The sequence below is a fragment of the Ictalurus punctatus genome, chromosome 1 (assembly GCF_001660625.3).
Source record: "Ictalurus punctatus breed USDA103 chromosome 1, Coco_2.0, whole genome shotgun sequence".
Taxonomy (NCBI): domain Eukaryota; kingdom Metazoa; phylum Chordata; class Actinopteri; order Siluriformes; family Ictaluridae; genus Ictalurus; species Ictalurus punctatus.
The window spans coordinates 10,301,568-10,321,285 of NC_030416.2; the positions used below are offsets into that span (position 1 = coordinate 10,301,568).

At 44.6% G+C, this 19,718-nt stretch overlaps 1 protein-coding gene across 5 annotated transcripts in view; it reads left to right on the top strand.

The window, feature by feature from the left end:
* Positions 1-19,718, top strand: part of ddr1 (discoidin domain receptor tyrosine kinase 1) — a 51,675-nt gene that overhangs the window by 23,373 nt on the left and 8,584 nt on the right. For all 5 annotated transcript variants that reach the window (XM_017469302.3, XM_017469291.3, XM_017469282.3 and 2 more), the window contains 10 exons: positions 2,907-3,055; positions 6,700-6,802; positions 9,794-10,022; positions 10,182-10,329; positions 11,787-11,889; positions 12,600-12,786; positions 14,844-15,093; positions 15,406-15,546; positions 18,344-18,519; positions 18,631-18,832. In XM_017469302.3, coding sequence (XP_017324791.1) covers positions 2,907-3,055; positions 6,700-6,802; positions 9,794-10,022; positions 10,182-10,329; positions 11,787-11,889; positions 12,600-12,786; positions 14,844-15,093; positions 15,406-15,546; positions 18,344-18,519; positions 18,631-18,832 — 1,688 coding nt within the window. The remainder of the gene's footprint in view (positions 1-2,906; positions 3,056-6,699; positions 6,803-9,793; positions 10,023-10,181; positions 10,330-11,786; positions 11,890-12,599; positions 12,787-14,843; positions 15,094-15,405; positions 15,547-18,343; positions 18,520-18,630; positions 18,833-19,718) is intronic.

Genomic DNA, 19,718 nt, shown 5'->3' on the forward strand with positions numbered 1-19,718 from the left:
CGAAGCCAATCTGTAGTGTTTATGGGTCATCGTCCTGCTGCATCACTCGACTTCTACCAAGCTCGAGCTGCCGTAAAGCCGCCCCGATATCGTCCTGTAGGATATCTCGATGAACATGTGAATTCGGTTCCCCCGGAGCAGCCCCAAATCACGACGCTCCCTTCACTGTACTGGTTACGCGGCGCAGTTTTTACGCCATACGTAGCGCTGCGCGTTCTTCCCCATCGGCTCAACCGTAACGTTTTCCCGCCGTCGTCCTGGAGCGTCGAGGTGGTCTTCGGCAAACTTCAAGAACGCAGCAACGTTTTTCGTCTCGCGGATACCGTGTCTGTGTAACGTTTTCCATATGGTAGACTCGTGAACTAGAGATGTTAACCAGTTCCAGAGATTTCTTCAAGTCTTTAGCTGTCATTCCGCTCCTCTTCTTTTTTTTTTTTTAAACCTCGTCGAGGATTCTGCGCTGTGAGTCACCTTGGCTGTATGGCCACTTCAGCGGAGAGTATCCAGAGTACTAAATCGTCTCCATTTATAGACAATTTGTCTAACAGTGGACAGATGAATATCTAAGCTCTTTCGGATAACTTTTGTAATCCATTCCAGCAACTCAACAGTTCTTGGCTGTAGGTCTTCCGAGATCTCTCTCTCTCTCTCTCTCTCTCTCTCTCTCTCTCTCTCCTATTTATTTATTTATTTATTTATTTATTTATTTATTTATTTGAGAGGCGTATTTCACATCAGCAGATGTTGATTGTGAATAAGAAACTCAAAACGTTTGAGTGGTTTTCATAAGTCAAAGCAGCCCTAACCCACACGTCCAATCTCGGCTCATTAACTGGACGCCACTTCCAACTCTAATCAGCTTCTGTTGCAGTCATTAGCCTTAATGTCTCCACATAGTTTTTCCAACCTATACTGCGAGTAGTTGAATGATATATCCAGTATGTACGCAGAGGCGTAGTTCCGAAGTCATTTATTTTCTAACGTTTATTGTTGTTCCGAATCGGTTGTTCGTTTGTAGTAATAAATCAGATATATAGATGGATGGAGAGATGGGTAGATGGATAGAAAGATAGATAAGCAGAGGATAATTATGTAATGACACTGCCGATATAACAAAGCTGTTGGGTTTTTTTTTTTCAATTCGTAAAAATATCGGCACGCGTACCCATTCCTACTTCTACAAGCCCCGCCCTCCCCCCATTTCAAACCAAATCTACACCCATGTGTTCAAGAAAAATGTGTGTGTTGATTACTGTAACTTAGAATGCAGGTCATTCCACTATATCTGCCACTATATTAAGTTATCGTTTGTTTAGTAGTTGGGAATTTAATATTCAGTACATGTGCAAGTGCTATAGCGCATTGGTTTTCAAAGTGGGGGCCGCGGCCCCCTTGCGGGCCACCAGGGGGTGCCGGGGGGGCCACAACAACTCGGTGTGAAAAATCAAAACGTGATTTGTTCTATACGTGCATTACTATAACTTGTTATTCGTAACAATGCATATTAAAATCACGTTTGCTCTACCTAACTTTCTACCTGCTAAACAGACAAGACATCAGCGTAAAAAAGGGGGATACATTCAGAAGTCTGTATTCTTAATGCGTTTTAAAGACATCTTGCAAAAGGGAGGCCTCGGTCAAACGTTAACGGCGTTTGGTGGGGCCGTGCCCTGGAAAAGTTCGCGAACCCCTGCTATAGAGGATGCATCAAGGTCAGGGTTTTAATATGGCTTTATCGTGTCCAGATGTACTACACTCTTGGTTCAAAGAGCCTCGTCAAGAAAAAAATGCCGGTAATATTCAATAATAGACGAGGCAACGTAACAATAGAATATTTATATTGATGATATGTAAGGAATAAAAAACAGCAGGGTATGCTGTTACAGGGAAATAATCCCCAGTAAGGTAGTGTGATACGCCTCAATACAAAGTGGATTATTTCCCTGTACCAGCTGTTTTATTCTCCTTATTCCACAGAGATGGAGGTGGGCCAGAGATTTGCCTATTCTTGATTTATTAATGAACAACCCATATATTTATTTATATATATATATATATAGACGCAAGTTATTTCCTGTTATCGTTTACATTATTACGGCTACAAACAGTTGTTCCCTCACCAGTTTCCCCCTTTTTTTAAATCTCTCTCTGGGTTAATAAGTCAAAGAAGCACAGCTTGTGCCGTTACCGAGAAACTGGAAAGTGCAAAGTCTTGTGTCACTCGGTTACAAAGAGCCGGAATCCAAGACTCCTTCCAAGATGTTTTTTTTTTCTTCTTCTTCTTCTTTGTTAAACGTCATGTTTTTTTTTCCCCCCCCGAGTATCGTTACCTCTAGCGTATGCCGATTTATCTGCTATACAAATCCCCGAGAATGAGAGATACTTACTATAGCGATTGCGACCACGACCTCATTCCGTAAATGTGAACTACACGTCTCCTAACAAAAATAGATAGATGCAATAGATACGACTTTTATTGTCGTTTTTACAGCGCAGGTAGTCAGCAACGCAATGCAGTTGAGCAGATAGTGGCATTGTGCAACTTGACAAAGGTTGAATGTGTAAATACAGTGAATAAATAAATGGGCAGTGAATATAGCTGTTGAGTAGATAAGAGTATGAGGGAGTGATGAATTATGCTACTTTATAATAGAAAGGCTCTAATGGGTATAAAAAAAAATAGGTGTGTGTGTATATGTATATATGTGTGTATATATATATATGACTTTATTATTAGTCTTAGATAATGTGGCTTGTCGACCGTGCAGGTCCGTGTATACGAGGTCACATGGTTAAAAGTCTTCTAATGCCCCAGTGAGGAGTAGTTTGCAGGCGGTTACTTAATGACTAGATGTTAAGGGCTAGTATTAACTACACCCCCTCTTCCCTCTCTCCCTCTCTTTCAGGCATGTGTGGGGCAGTCACTCCAGACAGGTAACCGGGTGTGTTGCTGTTGCCATGGCAACACGGCCGCAGCCGATGTTGCGTCTCCTCCTCGGCGCCCTGCTGCTCTCCTCGACAGTGGCGCAGGACCACGAGTGGCATTTTGACTCCGGTAAGAAGAGGCGGTCAGTCTGCACCGCCGTCAATGGTGTGTCGAAGCGAATTTTTACGAAGGTGGGCTTAAGGCTTCAGGACCCATGTGTGTTCGTTTGGGGTTGGATTGAGGGGGGGGTTAGGTGGAATGAAGAGCCCACTTTACAGTGGCCGCTTTGAAATCACGCTCGGTTCAAACATGAAGATTTTAGAGCAAGGTCTGCTTATTCTTCCTCTGTCCGATGTCTTTACAGCACTGCTAGTGACGTCAAGCCCGCACGATCTATGACGGTTCACGTGGTGTGTGTGTGTGCGCCTAAAAATATTGACGGTTTAAATGGATATTGCAGAAAAGGGAAGAATAAAAGGGCACACGTTTTACGAAGCGGAAAATCCTCCTGCTACTGTCATTCTGAAAGCAAGCAGCAAAGGACCTTTTGTTAGAAATATGCTGGCAGCACATTCAGAAAGAGATTTTTCCTTAACTAGAAAGAATAGCGTGTGCCGCAGACCGTACCTGTGGATGTATGCGTGTGTGGCTTGGACGGAAACGGCAGGATTCTTAGCTTAGCCGTCCTCGGTGTGCCTGGAACGCTTAACGCATACCGTCAGAGCGGTTTTATTCTTTCTGAGCTGAACCCTTTTAGATGCCTGAGCCTATTTGAACACAATGCCGCTTCAGTGAAGGAGACCGTGTCCTGAGTACGAAGGGAGGTAAAAGGTTCAACTCGGTTCAGTTCCGTCGTCCCGACACAGCTGTACCGAAATCCAGAGCTTACAAACGAGATGAACCCATCTTCTGCGCGATTATGAACCCCGATACTTCTACAGTTGCGTACTATAAAGTCAAACAGTACTAAGTTTGATGTTCAGTATATGAGCATCGTAGTCTTTATGAGTACAGCAGCAGTTATCGGGTGCGATGCCGCGTTTGAGTTAGCTCAGAAGGGGAAGACTTGCGTGCTTTCAAGCTTTTAAAGTAGGAAACGCCATGGATGAACCTCCTGTGGTAGTGCGGCGCACGTAGCACACGCCATTTAGCTACAAGTGAAAGTGTGGTGTAAAAACAGCGCTGAAGGAAACACGGTCTTGAGCACAGCCATCTTTTAAATATTTACCCGAGTCAGATTAAAAAGTCATCCCCAGTTAGGCGAGTCCTGTTTCGACGAGATGGAAAGACTTTGAACTCCGTTTGCCCCCGAGCGGAAAATCGCCAGCGCTGCCCCGTTCAGCGCGTTTCGTCCGGTTCTTCCGAACGACTTCCCGCCCATAGGAACAGGTCCGCGCCAGCGTCCGAGCGAGTGATGACGCCGGATTCATGACTCGGTGCCGAACGACGAGACGTCGTGAGATCACACGGAACGGCCGACATCCGGGAACGTGATAAAGTAGTCAGGGTCGTCCCAAATGCCTGCTTTTTGCACCCCCGGATCAGTCACGCACCACAGAGCCGCGCCCTGCCAACGTCCAGAGCGCGGGCACGGAGGAAGACCAGTGGGTCTGCGCGGCAAGATGCTTTGCCGCCGCTTGTAGGTAAATGAAGTTGATTATATAAACACGTATTATCAACTTACACTCACGGCGCGTCCGTCTCGAAAGCTCACGTCACGATAAAGACGAAAATGGAGCATCTGTGTACACTTTAGCAAAATATTCCTTTATTTTGTTCCCCGTTCTTGCACTGGGATACACCCCGAGCATGGGGGGGGCAGCATGCATGTTTGGAAGAGAGAGTGTTATTGGCAGCAGAGTGATGATGTAATGAGATAGAGACATGTGTGTGTGTGTGTATATGTGCGTGTGTGTGTGTGCATCTGCATCACAGCAGGGGCAGAATTTGTCTCCCATCCATAACATTCTTTTTCAGTGACTCATAGAGAGCAACTGAGTCCCCTCCCTCCTTGTGAATGCGCACACACACACACACACGTGCGCGCACACACACACACACCAACTGCCTAGGCTTTATTGTATTAAATTGCATTGTGAATATTTTAAGAATGCATGGATGTTGCCTCACGAATCCGCTGGCAGCAGCTATCCTTTCTTTTTTTCTTCTCTGTTTCGAGTTCCCTCCGATGAGCAGTTGTGTAATTGTATATGAAAGTGTAATAGTTGCACTCAGTCGACACTTGTTGTACTTAATTGAGAGGATAATCTATAGAACCGAGCGAGGCACCGAGAACCGAGAGTTCTCTCTTTAGAAAGCCTTGCATAGAAATGAAACATTTTAAATGAAACTTTTATTTCAGAATCGTCGCAACTGCAGATATTTCATACAGATGGCGGCGTTGTGCACGGAGCACGGTGGTTTCGTAGTTAGCACGTTCGCCTCACGCCTCCAGGGTTCCGGGTGCGTCGAGGGTTTCCTCCGGGTACTCTGGTTTCCTCCCCCTGTCCAAAGACGTGCATTGAAGGCTGATTGGAAATCTCTTAATTGTCCGTTGTGTATGTGTGTGTGTGTGTGCCCTGTGATGGGTTGGTACCCCGTCCAGGGTGTCTCGTGCCTCGAGTTCCCCGCGACACTGTGCAGGATAAACGGTACCGAAAGTGTATGAACGGTAGCATTGTGTTTCTACATAATACTGTCCTTTAGCATCACCGCTAGCACTGTATCTTTTAAAGAAAGCTTTCCGAAAAGCTGTTAAACAGCTCCACTAGACCCCTTTCACACGCACCGTCTAGTTTACAGTCATGGGAGCTAAACTAATCCGGAGACACTCTCACCAGTCAGACGTGTCCACACCATGGCCCTTATCCAGTGAACGAATGATCTCGGAACGATGCAACAGCAAATGTGCTTCGGATTCATGAAATTATCGTATGGCGTCGAAACGAACAGCGATCTGAACGCGACCGATGAATTGGGTTCAGCTGTGTCGAAACAAGCTGTCGGGTCGGTACCAGCATGTAACCGTGGATCAGATATCAAGAGGGAAAAAAAACCCCCGAACGAATCCGATCAGATCCTGGAATGGATATATCGGAGAACTGCTTGTAGCACAACAGCGTTAAGCAGGTTAAAGTCAGTCGCCTAGTGAGCGCTAGTGAGGAACTGTGTAGGAGTTTCTATCATGTTAGCCAAGAACAAGAATCGGAGGCGATCATGGGCACAGACTCACAGGAACTGGACAGACTGGATAAAGAGCAGTGGAATTTTTTTATTTATTTATTTATTTTCTTTTCCCACCTGATCTTCACCTGTCCAGTTCGAGTGAGCTCATGACCATGATAACCTCTTGTGAAGAACTAGCTCTTGTGTAGAACTCCATGTGATCTTCTTGGTGGTTGTTGTAGCCCGTCCACTTCAAGGGTTAATAGATGCTTTTTACGCCCATCCCGGTTGTAATTATTTGAGTTACTATATCCTTCCTGGCAGCCCGAACCAATCGGACCATTTCCCCCTGGCCTCTCTTGTCAACAAGGCTGATTTGATAACTGCATGAATGTGCAGGTGTTCCTAATCAAGTGGACGGCGAGGCGAGCGTATATACACAGTTCTGAAAAATCGGGGAGGGGAAATTCCGTGTGTGTGTGTGTGTGTTTTTATTTTATTTATTTATTTATTTTTTTCTCCCTTCTTCAAAGGTAGTCTGATAAACGCACCCCGTATTACCCGCTTTCGTGTTTTCATTTCTTCCTCTGTATCTCTCACACACACAGCTACGTGTCGTTATGCATTGGGGATGGAGGATGGAACGATCCCAGATTCTGATATCTCTGCATCCAGTGCCTGGTCTGACTCCACTGAGGCCAAACATGGCAGGTAAGCTTCTCCGTATGTGTGTGTGTGTGTGCGTGCAAGTTAGGGTGTGTGGGTGTCGTGCTCTCCATAAATCACGTAAAGCGACAGTATTGCATTACGTGAGATGTTAGTAATGAGCTGTGTCCTGATATAGCACATTAGGTAATGGCATTACTGCACTGACTGTCTAGGGTAGACTTACTTGATACAGAGCACAGGCCAAAAAACACACGCACACTCCTTTATTATTTTAAGAGAGCTCTTTTAGTCTGGTCTGCGGGTGGGTGGGTGGGTGGGGGTCCGTGTGCGTGTGCGCGTCCTTGGCCAACACGCTGATCATGTGTTTGTGATTAAGCTCATATTGAGTGTGAGACAGCCACGGGTATTCACACGGAGCGGGCGAGCCTTACAGGGATCATGTGGTTGTTGGAACGTTCTCAGGGTCTCCACCAGTGAGGTAGTGCGTTACAGCGTGGGGTACGGAACAATGTAAAACTCTCGCGTGTATTTTAAGTAGAAGAGACCGATTCATAGCGATGCGCCGTAATGTATCCGGTGCAACGGCCACCTTAAAGACCACGAAAGGCTGACTTACGCGCTAAAAACGAAGCACCGTGTCAAGTATTATAATAAGCACCATGTTAAATACAGTGCTCATACAACGCTAGTGAATTTCACGTCTCGGTAACGATAGCCCTTGATATCGTTATTCCATCCGCCTTTCCCATTCGCTCCGCAGAAGCTGTTTCTCCAGTTATTCCAGCATGCAGCAGTGCACGGGATTTTATCTCTCCGGTACATTATAGTGTTGGTACACACGTAATTCTACACCATTAGAAGTGACATTTAAGTATACGTGCTGGTGAGGAAGAAGAGAACTGATGTGGAAAGTCTCAATCAGGTATCGTTTGGATCTCGGCAGCTTCTTAATGAATTACCACAACGGGGGCACGTTCTCAACGAGCCCTTTTAATGTTTTTCTGTCGGATCTAGCACGCTTTAATCCTCAGCAGACTCCCCTACCAGGTGCGTACATATGGTACGGTAGTGTGAGGTCTTGGCAGCGTGTAGGAAATCCATCATCTGTTTGAGCGGGGCATCGGGTAAGTAAAGTGCAGACGGGTTTCCGTCGGGATCGTTATTGCAGTCCGGCCTCGGATCATCCGCAGTCACGCCTCGCCAGAGCTTTATAGACATTAAGAAAGTCTTAGCTTTATGTTCCAGAGTGTTTGCGGCTAGTTTCAGACGCATTCCGTGCTCGTACGTCATGGACGGCACACGCTTTTTATGCGCTGCGCACACGGCGGCATGCAAAGTGCACCCCCCCCCCCCCCCCCCCCCTCTTAGCTACTGTCATGTGAAAAAATAAGTACACCCCATGGAAACGGTTGGATTTTTTTTTGACGTATTTGGAAGCGCGAACGTTCGATCCTCTTTGAAACGGTGCCCATTAATGAAGTTGATATACTTGAACAAAAGCACATGGAAAATCTGCGTGGTCAATCATTTATTCAACAGAAACATCAATAGATGTGAGATTCTTCTGTGGAAAAAGTAAGCACACCCTCGGCCTCAGACGCTAGTATTGCAGAATTCATAGTTGAATCAACGAATGCAAGCCGTCAATTCGCCGAGGACGCGAAGCAACCCCAAACCATAACATTTCCACCACCGTTCTTCACAGTATGAGGTGCTTCTTCTGAAAAGCTGTCTTTGGTCTGCGCCAAACACGTCTGCTGTTACTGTGGCCAAACAACTCGATCTTTGATTCGTCTGTCCAGAGCACATTATTCCAAAAGGCCTGGTCTTTGCCTATATGCTCATCGGCAAACTGTAGTCTTGCAAAGGCTTTTTCTGGCACATGCAGGTCACATTTGTGCAATCTCTTTCTGATTGTAGAAGCATCCACTTTGACACCAACAGTTGCAAGACTTACTAACAGATCCTGTGATGAAATTTTGGGGTTCTCTGAGACTTCTTTTTGCATCAGACGGTCTTGGCTTGGGTTTGGGCTGAATTTGCTGTTACGGACAAATTGGCAGTACGTTATTTGCGGACTATTTTCCTTACTTACAGTGGAATGATGCATTTCCAATAATTTGGAGATCTTTTTAAAACCCTTGCCAGACTGTTAGGCATCCACAGCCTTTTTTTTTCTGAAGGTCTTACAGAACGCTTTAGATCTTGGCATGATGACACCACACACCTCACTAACAAAGGGAAAAGAAACCAGACACTAGATCTGACAGGGGTTTAAATAAGACAGGTTCCACCTGCACTCCCTAAGCAGGTTCTAATCACCGGCCCACCATCTTGAACACCTGATTCTAATTTTATGGATTTGAAGGTGTGATGAATGTAGGGGTGTACTTACTTTTTTGCACGTGACTGATCTGTTTTTTGTTCGTTTGAATTGTGCAAAATTACCACAAAACGTCCATTTTACGTGTCATTTGATAGAGTATCAGCTTTATTAATATGCCCTGTCTCAAAGAGGAGCGAATGTTTGCTTGTCCAAATATGTCAGGAAGGAAAAAAAAAACAACAATTTCCAGGTGCCTCTTCACGTCCGTACATCTGGCCCTCTGAGTTTGGAATACGAGTGAAAATAACTGGCAGCTTTCACTGTTTTACTGATCTGCGTCCTTGGCACTTTTATATTCTTTGAAATATAAGCGTAAGTCAGATCTCACAAGCCAGACACTAAACTTGGCCAAGAATCACCACCTTTTCATAATAAACCAGAGACTGGCGAGATCCTGATAGCTGTGGCCAGTTAAGAGTGTAAGGTATAGTATATTATATGTGAGGAGTGTCCGGAACTGGGACCGAGCGTGCCGAAACGATTCCTAAAGACCCTTCCAACACCCCTGCTTGTAATATTCAGCTACAGGGGAATAGATTTTCTGGAGAGGAGCTGGGGAACTGCGTTCTTTGAGATTGTCAGTTATAAGCATTTGTGGCATTATTTGTATTCATCTGCTAGTGAAACTCTCTCTCTGTGTTCCTCAGGCTGAGTACAGGAGCGGGGGATGGTGCGTGGTGTCCTTTAGGTTCGGTGTTCCCCAATCCATCAGAGTATCTGCAGGTGGACCTGCACAAGCTGCACTTCCTGTCTCTGGTGGGCACACAGGGCCGCCATGCTGACGGGCACGGGCGGGAGTTTGCACGCAGCTACCGGCTCCGTTACTCCCGGGACGGCCGTCAGTGGATCACCTGGAAGGACCGATGGGGCCAGGAGGTCGGTCAGAATTTGTTTTTCATCTCTACTGTTCTCTTTTTACTCGTCTTGAGATGTTATACAGTATGTAACATCGAACACGTTCTAAAATCAGCGTACACTATTGTGATTTTATACGAAACCACCACTATTGGTTTGTCTTCTGTGCGTATGTGTCAGGTGATCTCGGGCAACGAGAACACGTACGACGTGGTTCTAAAGGACCTGGGTCCTCCAATCATAGCGCGAATGGTCCGGTTCTACCCTCTGGCTGACCGTATGATGAGCGTGTGTCTGAGGGTGGAGATCTATGGCTGCTTGTGGAGTGGTAAGGTTATTAACACACTTCCACCAAAGAGTGCAAAAAACAAAACAAAACAACAACAACAGCATGAACATTATAAAGTGATATTACTAGGTAGGGTGTACAGCACCATTAAGTTATACCCTATGGCACCAGGCAAACATGTGGACACACCTCCTAATAGATGAGTTCTCTTCATTCTTCAGTACTGTAGTGTTTTCTACTATTTTAAAAGAATAACGAATGACACCATGAAGTAATAGATATATACCGCTGCCCCGGCCGGGAAATAGGGAAGGAAATGGATGAATAACATGCGAAATTGTCCTGAGATCACCAGTTCAATTCCAGACTACGCTCGACGGGAGGATCGGAGGGACGGCGTACTCCTCCTTCCTCATTTCTCCCGTCAATTACATTGAAATTAGCAAATCGAGGCTGTCTGTGGGTTCACGTAATCGGGATAGATTGGACAGCGCTTGCTTCCAGGTGCGTTACGCTGCATAAGCAGCAGGGCAAAAAGATGCCCTCGGCTGGCTTCACTTGAAGGACTTTACCCTTCCCAAGTAAGACGTTGTCATATGATCAGGGAGAGCTGGCTGGTGGGTGGCAAATGGCCACGGCTAAATTAGGGGAAAATGGTGTGCGAGGGGGGGAAAGGAAAAAAAAAAAAAGCACTCGTCTTTTTAACGCTAAGCCTTCATGTCAGCTCAGATCATAACTGGAAATGAAGAAAGGAGCAACAAGGGTCACCAAATTCAGAACAGGTACTTTGGTACAGCTCTATTCCATAAAAAAGTAGTGTGCGTGTGCGCACAGATATTCGAATAACCGGCCAGCCGTTGGAGCCGTCAGTATTCTCATACTGAAATCACCGTTCAGGTATTCGATGTCGACATTAAGTCAGGGAGAAAATATGGAAAGGAAAGCCACATCTGGCAGTATTTTGATGCTGAGAGAGCAGCGCCGTTGTGGTACGCAATTTAGAGTTGGATCGGGACGGAAAAACGGTCTTGAGAGATGTCAGTTTTTGCTCTCGTGAGCACGAGGGCGGCTCGTCAGCTACGAAGTCCGTGGGATAAGAGAGAGAGAGAGAGGAGCACAGATAGAAGGTATACGCGTAAGGCACCTCAGGTTTGCAGATTGAGCCTGTTTTACACCGCACGTGTAGCGGTGTAGCCGCAGCGCCTCTGAACGTAACGCGCCGTTGTGAATGCGATCACTTCAAATTCATTAATACCATGAGGAGTTCACGTCTAAAATCCGTAGCAGTTATTACACGCGCAAAACGTGAAATTTAACCTCTGCTGTGTGTTTAAAAAATGTTTTTCTTATTAGTGGATAACGGTATATTAGTTCACTAACGCTTCCAGATATTCGAATAGTGAACTTGTACGGAAGACACGTGCATATTGATTGTATATTGTGTTTTCGATGCTCACTGGTGTGTTTGTGTGTGTAATGTATTTTTTTTTGGTTAGATGGACTGAAGGCCTACACTGCACCAATGGGTCACATTATGCACCTTTCTGGCTCCCCTGTTTATCTCAATGACTCCATCTATGATGGCAGTGTGGAATCAGGGTAAGACACACACACACACACACACACACACACACACACACACACACACACACATGAGGTAGTGATGGATGAGGTAACTTCAACCAGCAGCTGGACAATATTACAAAGCTGCTGCAAAGGTGCGTCATTACAAAGATCCTGTATTACGATAATTGTACCACATTATTTTTTACACATCTAGTACATATTTATCTGAGGCACAGTGGAGGACAAGTAGGACTAAAAAAAAAAAAAATCAGGGTCTGAAATGCTTACCCAAATGACCATATGCCGTTTCATTCACTATCCTCACTCTCACCGCTATAATAGACCGCTGACCTAATGTTCACTTTTCCTTCTTCCCTCATCCTGTGTGGTTTCATACCTCATGATAAATGTGAGCCTCTTTAAATACAGCTTCCTCACCCACCGTCATCACCGACTGTCAGGTTCCGTGTGTGTCAGAACTGGTACTTGTGGGGTGTAAGCACTCCCAGATGTGTTCTTAATGGGCCTGAGATGTTTGCATTAGCTGAGCTAAGGGCTTTTTTCCATTTTTTTTTTTTTTTACTCAGGCCAGATGTGACTGCTGCAGCTGTTTTTGTGTATGTGTTTAACTTGCTGGATGATGTGTCCATGGGAATTGCCCATGTTTTGTGTCAAGACTGTGCATACTCAATTCCCTTTGGCCTTCAGAGTCACTCTTGGTCTCTCTCTCTCTCTCTCTGCAGGATGTTGTTTGGAGGTTTGGGTCAGCTATGCGATGGGGTGTTAGGAGGAGACGACTTTGTGGAAAGTAAGGAGCTACGGGTGTGGCCGGGTTACGACTATGTTGGCTGGAGCCGTGAAGCGCTGGGCAAACCCACCGTCGACATAGAGTTCCACTTTGAGAAACCACGCCTCTTTCACACCATGCAGGTGAGCACGTGCGTGCGCACAGGTTTAAAAGAGAAGATATGGATGCGTGTCGGCGATCGTGTCCACGGTCGGAACTATTCTGTTGTAAATGCGTCGTTCCAAAAAGACAACAGTTTAGCGCGATTCCATTTTGGTCTAGCTCAGCGCTGCGTGTGATCATTTCTTCCACAGACCCGCCTCTCTGTAAAGGCCATATTACAGTGGAAATTATCTTACGGTATATGGTCTGCACTTATATAGCCCCTTTTAACCTTGGCAGTTCTACAAAGCGCTTTATACTGTTTCTCATTCACCCATTCACACTCACACACTCAAGGAGCAACCTGGGGCTCGGTGTCTTGCCCAAGGACACTTCGGCACGCTCTACCACCTGAGCCACCGTTCATCTTATCTCTCGTATATACGTTACATTGTGTGTGTGTGCACATGCTCACAAAACCGTCACTTTTATTTGGTATCCAAGTTGGGTTTGTTTCGACGAGGTCCTTGAAAACACATTCTCCGCATTCCTACCGTTCACGTCGACTCTCCAGCCACTTTATTAGGAACACCTCTACACCCACTCATTCGGGCAGTTATCTGATCAGCCTTATCTCATCACGTGGCAGCAGCGCTATGCATAAAATCCTGCAGATACAGGTCACGAGCTTCAGATCAATCTCCTTGGATTGGAACAGAGGAACGGCGCGAAAAACAACGAGAGAGGCTGATGACCGCGGTGCTAGACTTGTTCAAGCTGACGGGAAGCCTACGGTAACTCGGGTAACCACTCTGTACAATCATAGTGAGCAGAAAAGCATCTCAGAATATGCTCGCTCTCTCTCTCTCTCTCTCTCTCTCATATTCATATATATATATATATATATATATATATATATATATATATATATATATATATATATATCATATCATATCATATCATTCTGCAACAGCTAAAAGCCATATCAGGTTAAAGTCTTGTCAGGCACTCTGAGGCTGCAGTGGGCACAGACTCAATAAAACTGGACATTTTCTTTGGCCAGTAAGTTCCATTAACACAACCCTCCCAATTCCCGTGATACTGTTCTGTCTTTCCTTATTTTTTTTTTTTTTATATTCTCCTTCAGCTCTCACAGCCTTGTTTTCTCTTTTGACCTATTTTCTTGTGACCTAGGCACAGCCACATTCCCTGGAACTTCTAGCATTATTTCATGTGAGCTCAGGATATTGCCCAACAGCTTGACGTAGCAAAAGGGACGACGGGCTCAGTCTTTTGTTTGGGTTTTTTTTTATTTTTTTTTTTATCCACCTCGGAGATTTATAGCGATCTCTCGGCAGATTCCTGAGTTTAGCCCTAAGAATTTCCCGCTTCGCTTTGTCTGCAGGGGATACATATTGCTTTTAAAGTGTGTGTGTGGTGTTTTTTTTTTTTTTTTTTTCCCTGCCCCTCGTACACCGTTTAAAAAAAGGTGTTTAACTGTTTGAACTCCTGTCTTAAAGGAACAGCTTGGACCGCTTGCTGCAGTGCCCAGGGGAAGTGTTTGGTGACTTAGAAGGCATCCTGAAGAAACCTGTTACATTGAAGATTTGAATCTTTCCCTTTTAACCGTGTGTGTGAACCCGTGCTTAGTTAAATTGACCTCACACATGTAGGGTTAATAACAAACCTGTCACACTAGTCGTCTCCTTGCGCCTTTTCTTTTTTTTCCCCCCTCCCTCTCACTTCCAGGCGTGAGTGTGAGGTGTGAGTACATCTGGTTTTGATTTGTCTCTGCTCTCGTCATCTCATCAGCTCTCTCCCTTGTGTCTTCTGAATCATCTCCATTCCTCCATTGTTTCCCTCTGCTTCTATTATTTTTTTTTGCTCCGTTTTTACTCCATTGCTGGAGTTCCAGTGTCGTTTCTGTGGTCGTGAAATCCGCTCCGTCACTCCCCTGTGCAATCGGAGAACTCCGAAATGGATGGAATTGAATCGCGTATAAAAGCAGTCTGAGATAACGCTCGGTAGTACACTCTACAATGCACTCCCGATGCATGCTGGTTTATCTGCAGTGCTGTAATCCGTGTGTGTTTGGCAGGTGCACAGCAATAACAGGCACACACAGGGCGTACGTGTGTTCTCCGAGGTGTTGTGCGAGTTCAAGGCGAGCTTGCTGAGCCCGTGGAGCGAGCCGGCTCTGAGCGTGCACGTGCCCCTGAGCGACCTGCGTGACCCCTCGTCACGCACAGTCACCCTGCCTCTGGGCGGCCAGCCTGCGCACATCCTCCGCTGCCATTTCACCTTCTCTGACCGCTGGCTGCTTATCAGCGAGATCAGCTTTTACTCTGGTACACACACACACACACACACACACACACAATGCCGTCTGACATATTTTACACACCAGAAGCATGCCACACACAGCTCGCATACACTCAGACGTGCACACTCTCATACAGTACATTCCAGTCACACATACATTCACCATGCGGTCAGATGGACTTGCCTCTTGGGGTTACACACATTCACACACTTGTATACTTCAAAATTCCATTCCACACATGATATGGTACATAAACTAATTTCTAATCTCGTATGACTTCCCAGTAATTGTGCCGTTTCATTCCGTGCCCCTCTCTCTCTCTCTCTCTCTCTCTCAGAGCCATTTGACAGTGGCTCACCATTACCATCTGTAGCGAGCCCTCCTCCCTCCCTCACTCCTCGCTCTCCTCTCCTCACCTCGCCCGCTCTGACCTCTTCCATCTTTCCCAGCACTACCAACTCCAGCAGGCGCCAAACGGGTGAGTCATGGTTCTAATACTAGAGTCTTAATACCGTGTGTGTGTGTGTTAACGATAAACATGCACAGGCCCACAATGTAATAGTCAAGGTTTTAAAGACCGACTAAATCGATAAAGAAAAACTTCTTGAGCTGTACAATCCTACACACAGTGTTGGTGTAGTCTGTTCATACAAGTGATTAGATCAGACCAGAAATGCTGACCCCGCCCCCAGTATCTGTAGCTCTGCCTCAACGTTTGACACAGTTTAGGGGATTTGGCTTTCTACTACGTTACGTCTTTAGCAGTCCGTGCAGCGTATCTTGAAAACAAACAAGCAGACAGTTCTGAATTTCCTACTCAATCTTTATCTTGTTTATTTACAGACTTATAATGTCTACGTGTTAAAGCTAACTTAGTATTAGCCGGTTTCGTGTTAGCCATAGTTAACCGTTAGTATTTTTCGAATTCTAGTTCTGTTGTAACGTTTCACTACCGAGTTATATCAGATTAGCTTAGCTGGGTAAAAATTCCAGTACCATCAGTCCAATCAGGCTCATGTCGAGCATGCGTAATAAAAACTCACCGACAAATTTTGTCGTGTTATTCGAAGTGTTTTTTTTTTGTTTTGTTTTTTATTCATTCCGGATGTCTGTATCGTTATTTTGTTCAAATTTGTCACAATTTTAGAAACACCCCTTCTTTATTTTTTATTATTTTCCCACATTTTAGAATAATAATAAAGTCATCAAAACTCTGGAGTAACACAAGTGGAACTACGGGAATGATGATGTGATTAAAAAAAATCCAAAATAATTCAAAAATAATTGAATATTTGAGCATCTTCACAGTAGACGCCCTTTTTTGCCTTGAATTTCCAGAAATGTATTCTTGGCATTTTCTCAACAGATTCCTTGAGGAATCTCCCCGAGATGTTTTTTTAAACAGTATTAAAGGAGTCCCCATCCACTGTACGCTGGACACTTACCGGCTGCTTTTCGGAATATTTCTCCCCGAGTCGTCCGTTTAAAAACGTTTTTTTTTTTTTTTTTGTAAATAAAGTGTTCCATTTAGTTTTCTAATGAAAGAAACGAATACGTCGAATACGAATACAACACCGATTTCCGACATTTAACCACACACCTTCAGATCAAAAGCTTTTTAAGATCGTGAGAAACATTTCAGTTTATTTACTTTAATATTCGTTAATAATTCATATATATATATATTAATATTTATATATATTTTTTCATTTGAAAAAAGTGCAGTAGATTTTCATGGTACAGTTTGTAATAAAGTTCAATATTTTATATTGAGGGTTATGTTCTCAACTTGAGAAAACTATCGGTCGATTAATCGGCAGGTACTGCCAGTCGACCTGTACTCGATACTGCGACGTGACACTCGAGGCCTGTGTGACTCGGACAGCCGCGCATGCTGTGTCGCATCTGATGTAGAAGAGGAAAGTCGAGAGTAATACTGCGGTGTTGCATTCGGTCGCGGTTCAAACCAGTGCAACCCCACACCCCAACAAAGACTACAAGCGTCTGCTGAGTGGCTGAATGCCCAGCCTTTCCCTTCAGCTCTCTCGGCCTTGCAGTCTCTCATGCCCTCTTTCTCTCTGTTGTCTTTTCCACATTGCTGAAGACAACTAGGCTTTTGTTGAAAGAGAGACGGAGGCGGAAACAGAAGAGGCTGAAGATAAAGTGCGTGCTGATAAGGCTGTGTACATAACTGTGGTTGGCTAGGGACTTTTAGCATCTACTATTCTCATGTGGTTTGGCTGTCAAAGCACTGTAATAGCGCTCCTGAGTGTGAAGTATTCTGTGTCTGTAAAACCACTGTCATATTACCGGGATGTGTTATGTCATTGATATTAGGGACTTTTAGCAACAGCTGCGAATGTAACGGCATATCCTTACTGCGCATGCGCGACTTTAACTGCCGATTCGTGACGCTCTACTGTAAACGTCTACTACGCGAGGATAGCCGGTTTGCCGTAGTCATTAGAACGTGCCCGAACAGGCGAGGACGTGTTATGTTTTATTATATATCACAACGTAATTGTATCAGTATATGACTGTACCATAAGTCTTTTATTTAATCTGTGTTGATGTTTTAAACTCGAGCTAATTTTCTGACACGAAATTCATTTCGGCATTCGTCTTCCTCTATGCAATCAAGATTAAAAGGCGAGTAATGTATTGCTCACACGGTAAATCTGGGTTTTTAGACTTATTGGCATTATACAAGAGTAAAAACTCTTTTTAGGACAATGGATTATTATTTAATGGCAAAAGCAATCATTCTCCTGTTTTTTTTTTTTTTTTTAAATGTCTTTAAAAAAAAAATTTTCAATAAATGACTGAACGCTGCGTTGCGCCGTCTTGTTTACGGTCGCTTAGGGATGTTTTACTTTCTCGGCTACGGCGGCGTAACAGCTTACTTCCGGTCACCGTAGCCGTTCGGTTCGCAGCTGCTGCTTAAAGTCCCTATTCTCTTTGCATTGGAGTTCTGTAAAGTCCCTATTCTCTCCCCTACGAATGTATAAAGACGTGCATACACACGGGTGGAAAGCACCGCGGTCATCCAAAGCTCACTGCTGCCCGTTTGAGTCAGCACAGACGGGAGATAAGAAATGATAACGCTTTGATTGCCTCACTGCGCAAATACTCTGAGTTCATTGATAATGCCTTTGTGATGGAGTAGCGTAAACGCCCCTGAGTGAAACAGTGTTTTTAAAAAGCTCAAGTAAAAAAAAAATGCAAATAAAAGCAGGCACTCGTAACCATGTCTGCTGTTTTCTCCATTTCTAAAGGTGATCCTGGTGATGAATTTGCTGCTATCACCCCAAGGGCAGGGCTGCCTGTTGCAAAGGATGACAGCAGCAACACTGCTATCCTGATTGGCTGCCTAGTGGGTATAATACTGCTGCTCTTGGCTGTCATAGTTGGTATTCTATGGAGGCAGTACTGGAAGAAGCTGCTCGGCAAGGTGAAGCGCTCTACATTAGCAGTTTGTAGATTTTTATTTATTTTTTTTGGTATTGTTTACGTTTTAAAAAAAAAAAAAGTGTGTTTTATATGCGTGTCTGTGCGTGTCCAGGCCCAGGGAAGCCTCTCCAGCGACGAGCTGCGAGTTCACCTCTCAGTTCCGTCAGAGAATGTGGTGATCAATAACACAAACACACACACATATTCCAGTCGTTACCAGCGCATACACACTTTCCCTGATGGCCCGGACAGAGACGGAGAGTACCAGGAGCCCAGCGCCGTGGTACGCCCTCGAGAGCAGCGTGACAGCACAGGTGAGACTCCACAACTACAGTTGTGTATTGATGGTAATAATAATAAGAAGAATAATAATAAGAGGAAGGTTTAACCATATATATTAAACAAAGTATTTATAGTAAATTAAATATGAATGAAACTATCTACAATTATTTATGAACTATAAATCTATGCAAATGACTGCAAATCATTTAATAAGATACAAAGGCATTTAATATAGATTTGAAAGCCGCATTCAATTCAATAAAATTTCTATCTGTATAGCACTTTTGTCACAAAGCAGCTTTATAAATTTGATCGATTTACTCCACGACCAAGACAGAGGCGACGGTGGCAAGGAAAAACTCTCCGAGAGGCGATATGAGGAAGAAACCTCGAGAGGAATCGGACTCGAAACGGAACCTATCCTCTTCTGGGTGACACCGAATAGTGCAGCTATAAATAATTCCCTTCTATAACTGTGTACTACACGGTCCAATGCCGACAGTGCGATCGCGTAAACAGGAAATCCATGATGGTTTTCACATGAAGTCTGCTTTGTATAGACATATAGATCTACATATAGAGCTAGTATTCCCCATGTTGACAGAGTTTAGAGGCAATATAGAAAATCCTCTTCCCCTGTTTGAACTTTTGAGTGATTCCTGGGATTAACTAATTAGTAGACCTACCTCTGCTGAGCAAAGTGCCCAGGATGAGTTGTACTACTTCAGGAGATCAGCAAAGTATGCCCAAGGTTAAATAATTTAGAGCTTGCAGCGACATCAACATGAACATCGTAGTGAATGTGGACAGCTAGCTGTTTAATAGTGCGGTAATATGTAGCGTAGTAGCTCTACTGTTTTAGCATGTAACAGTCAAGTATTAGAATTATGATAGAATTTACGAGGTACTCAGCATACC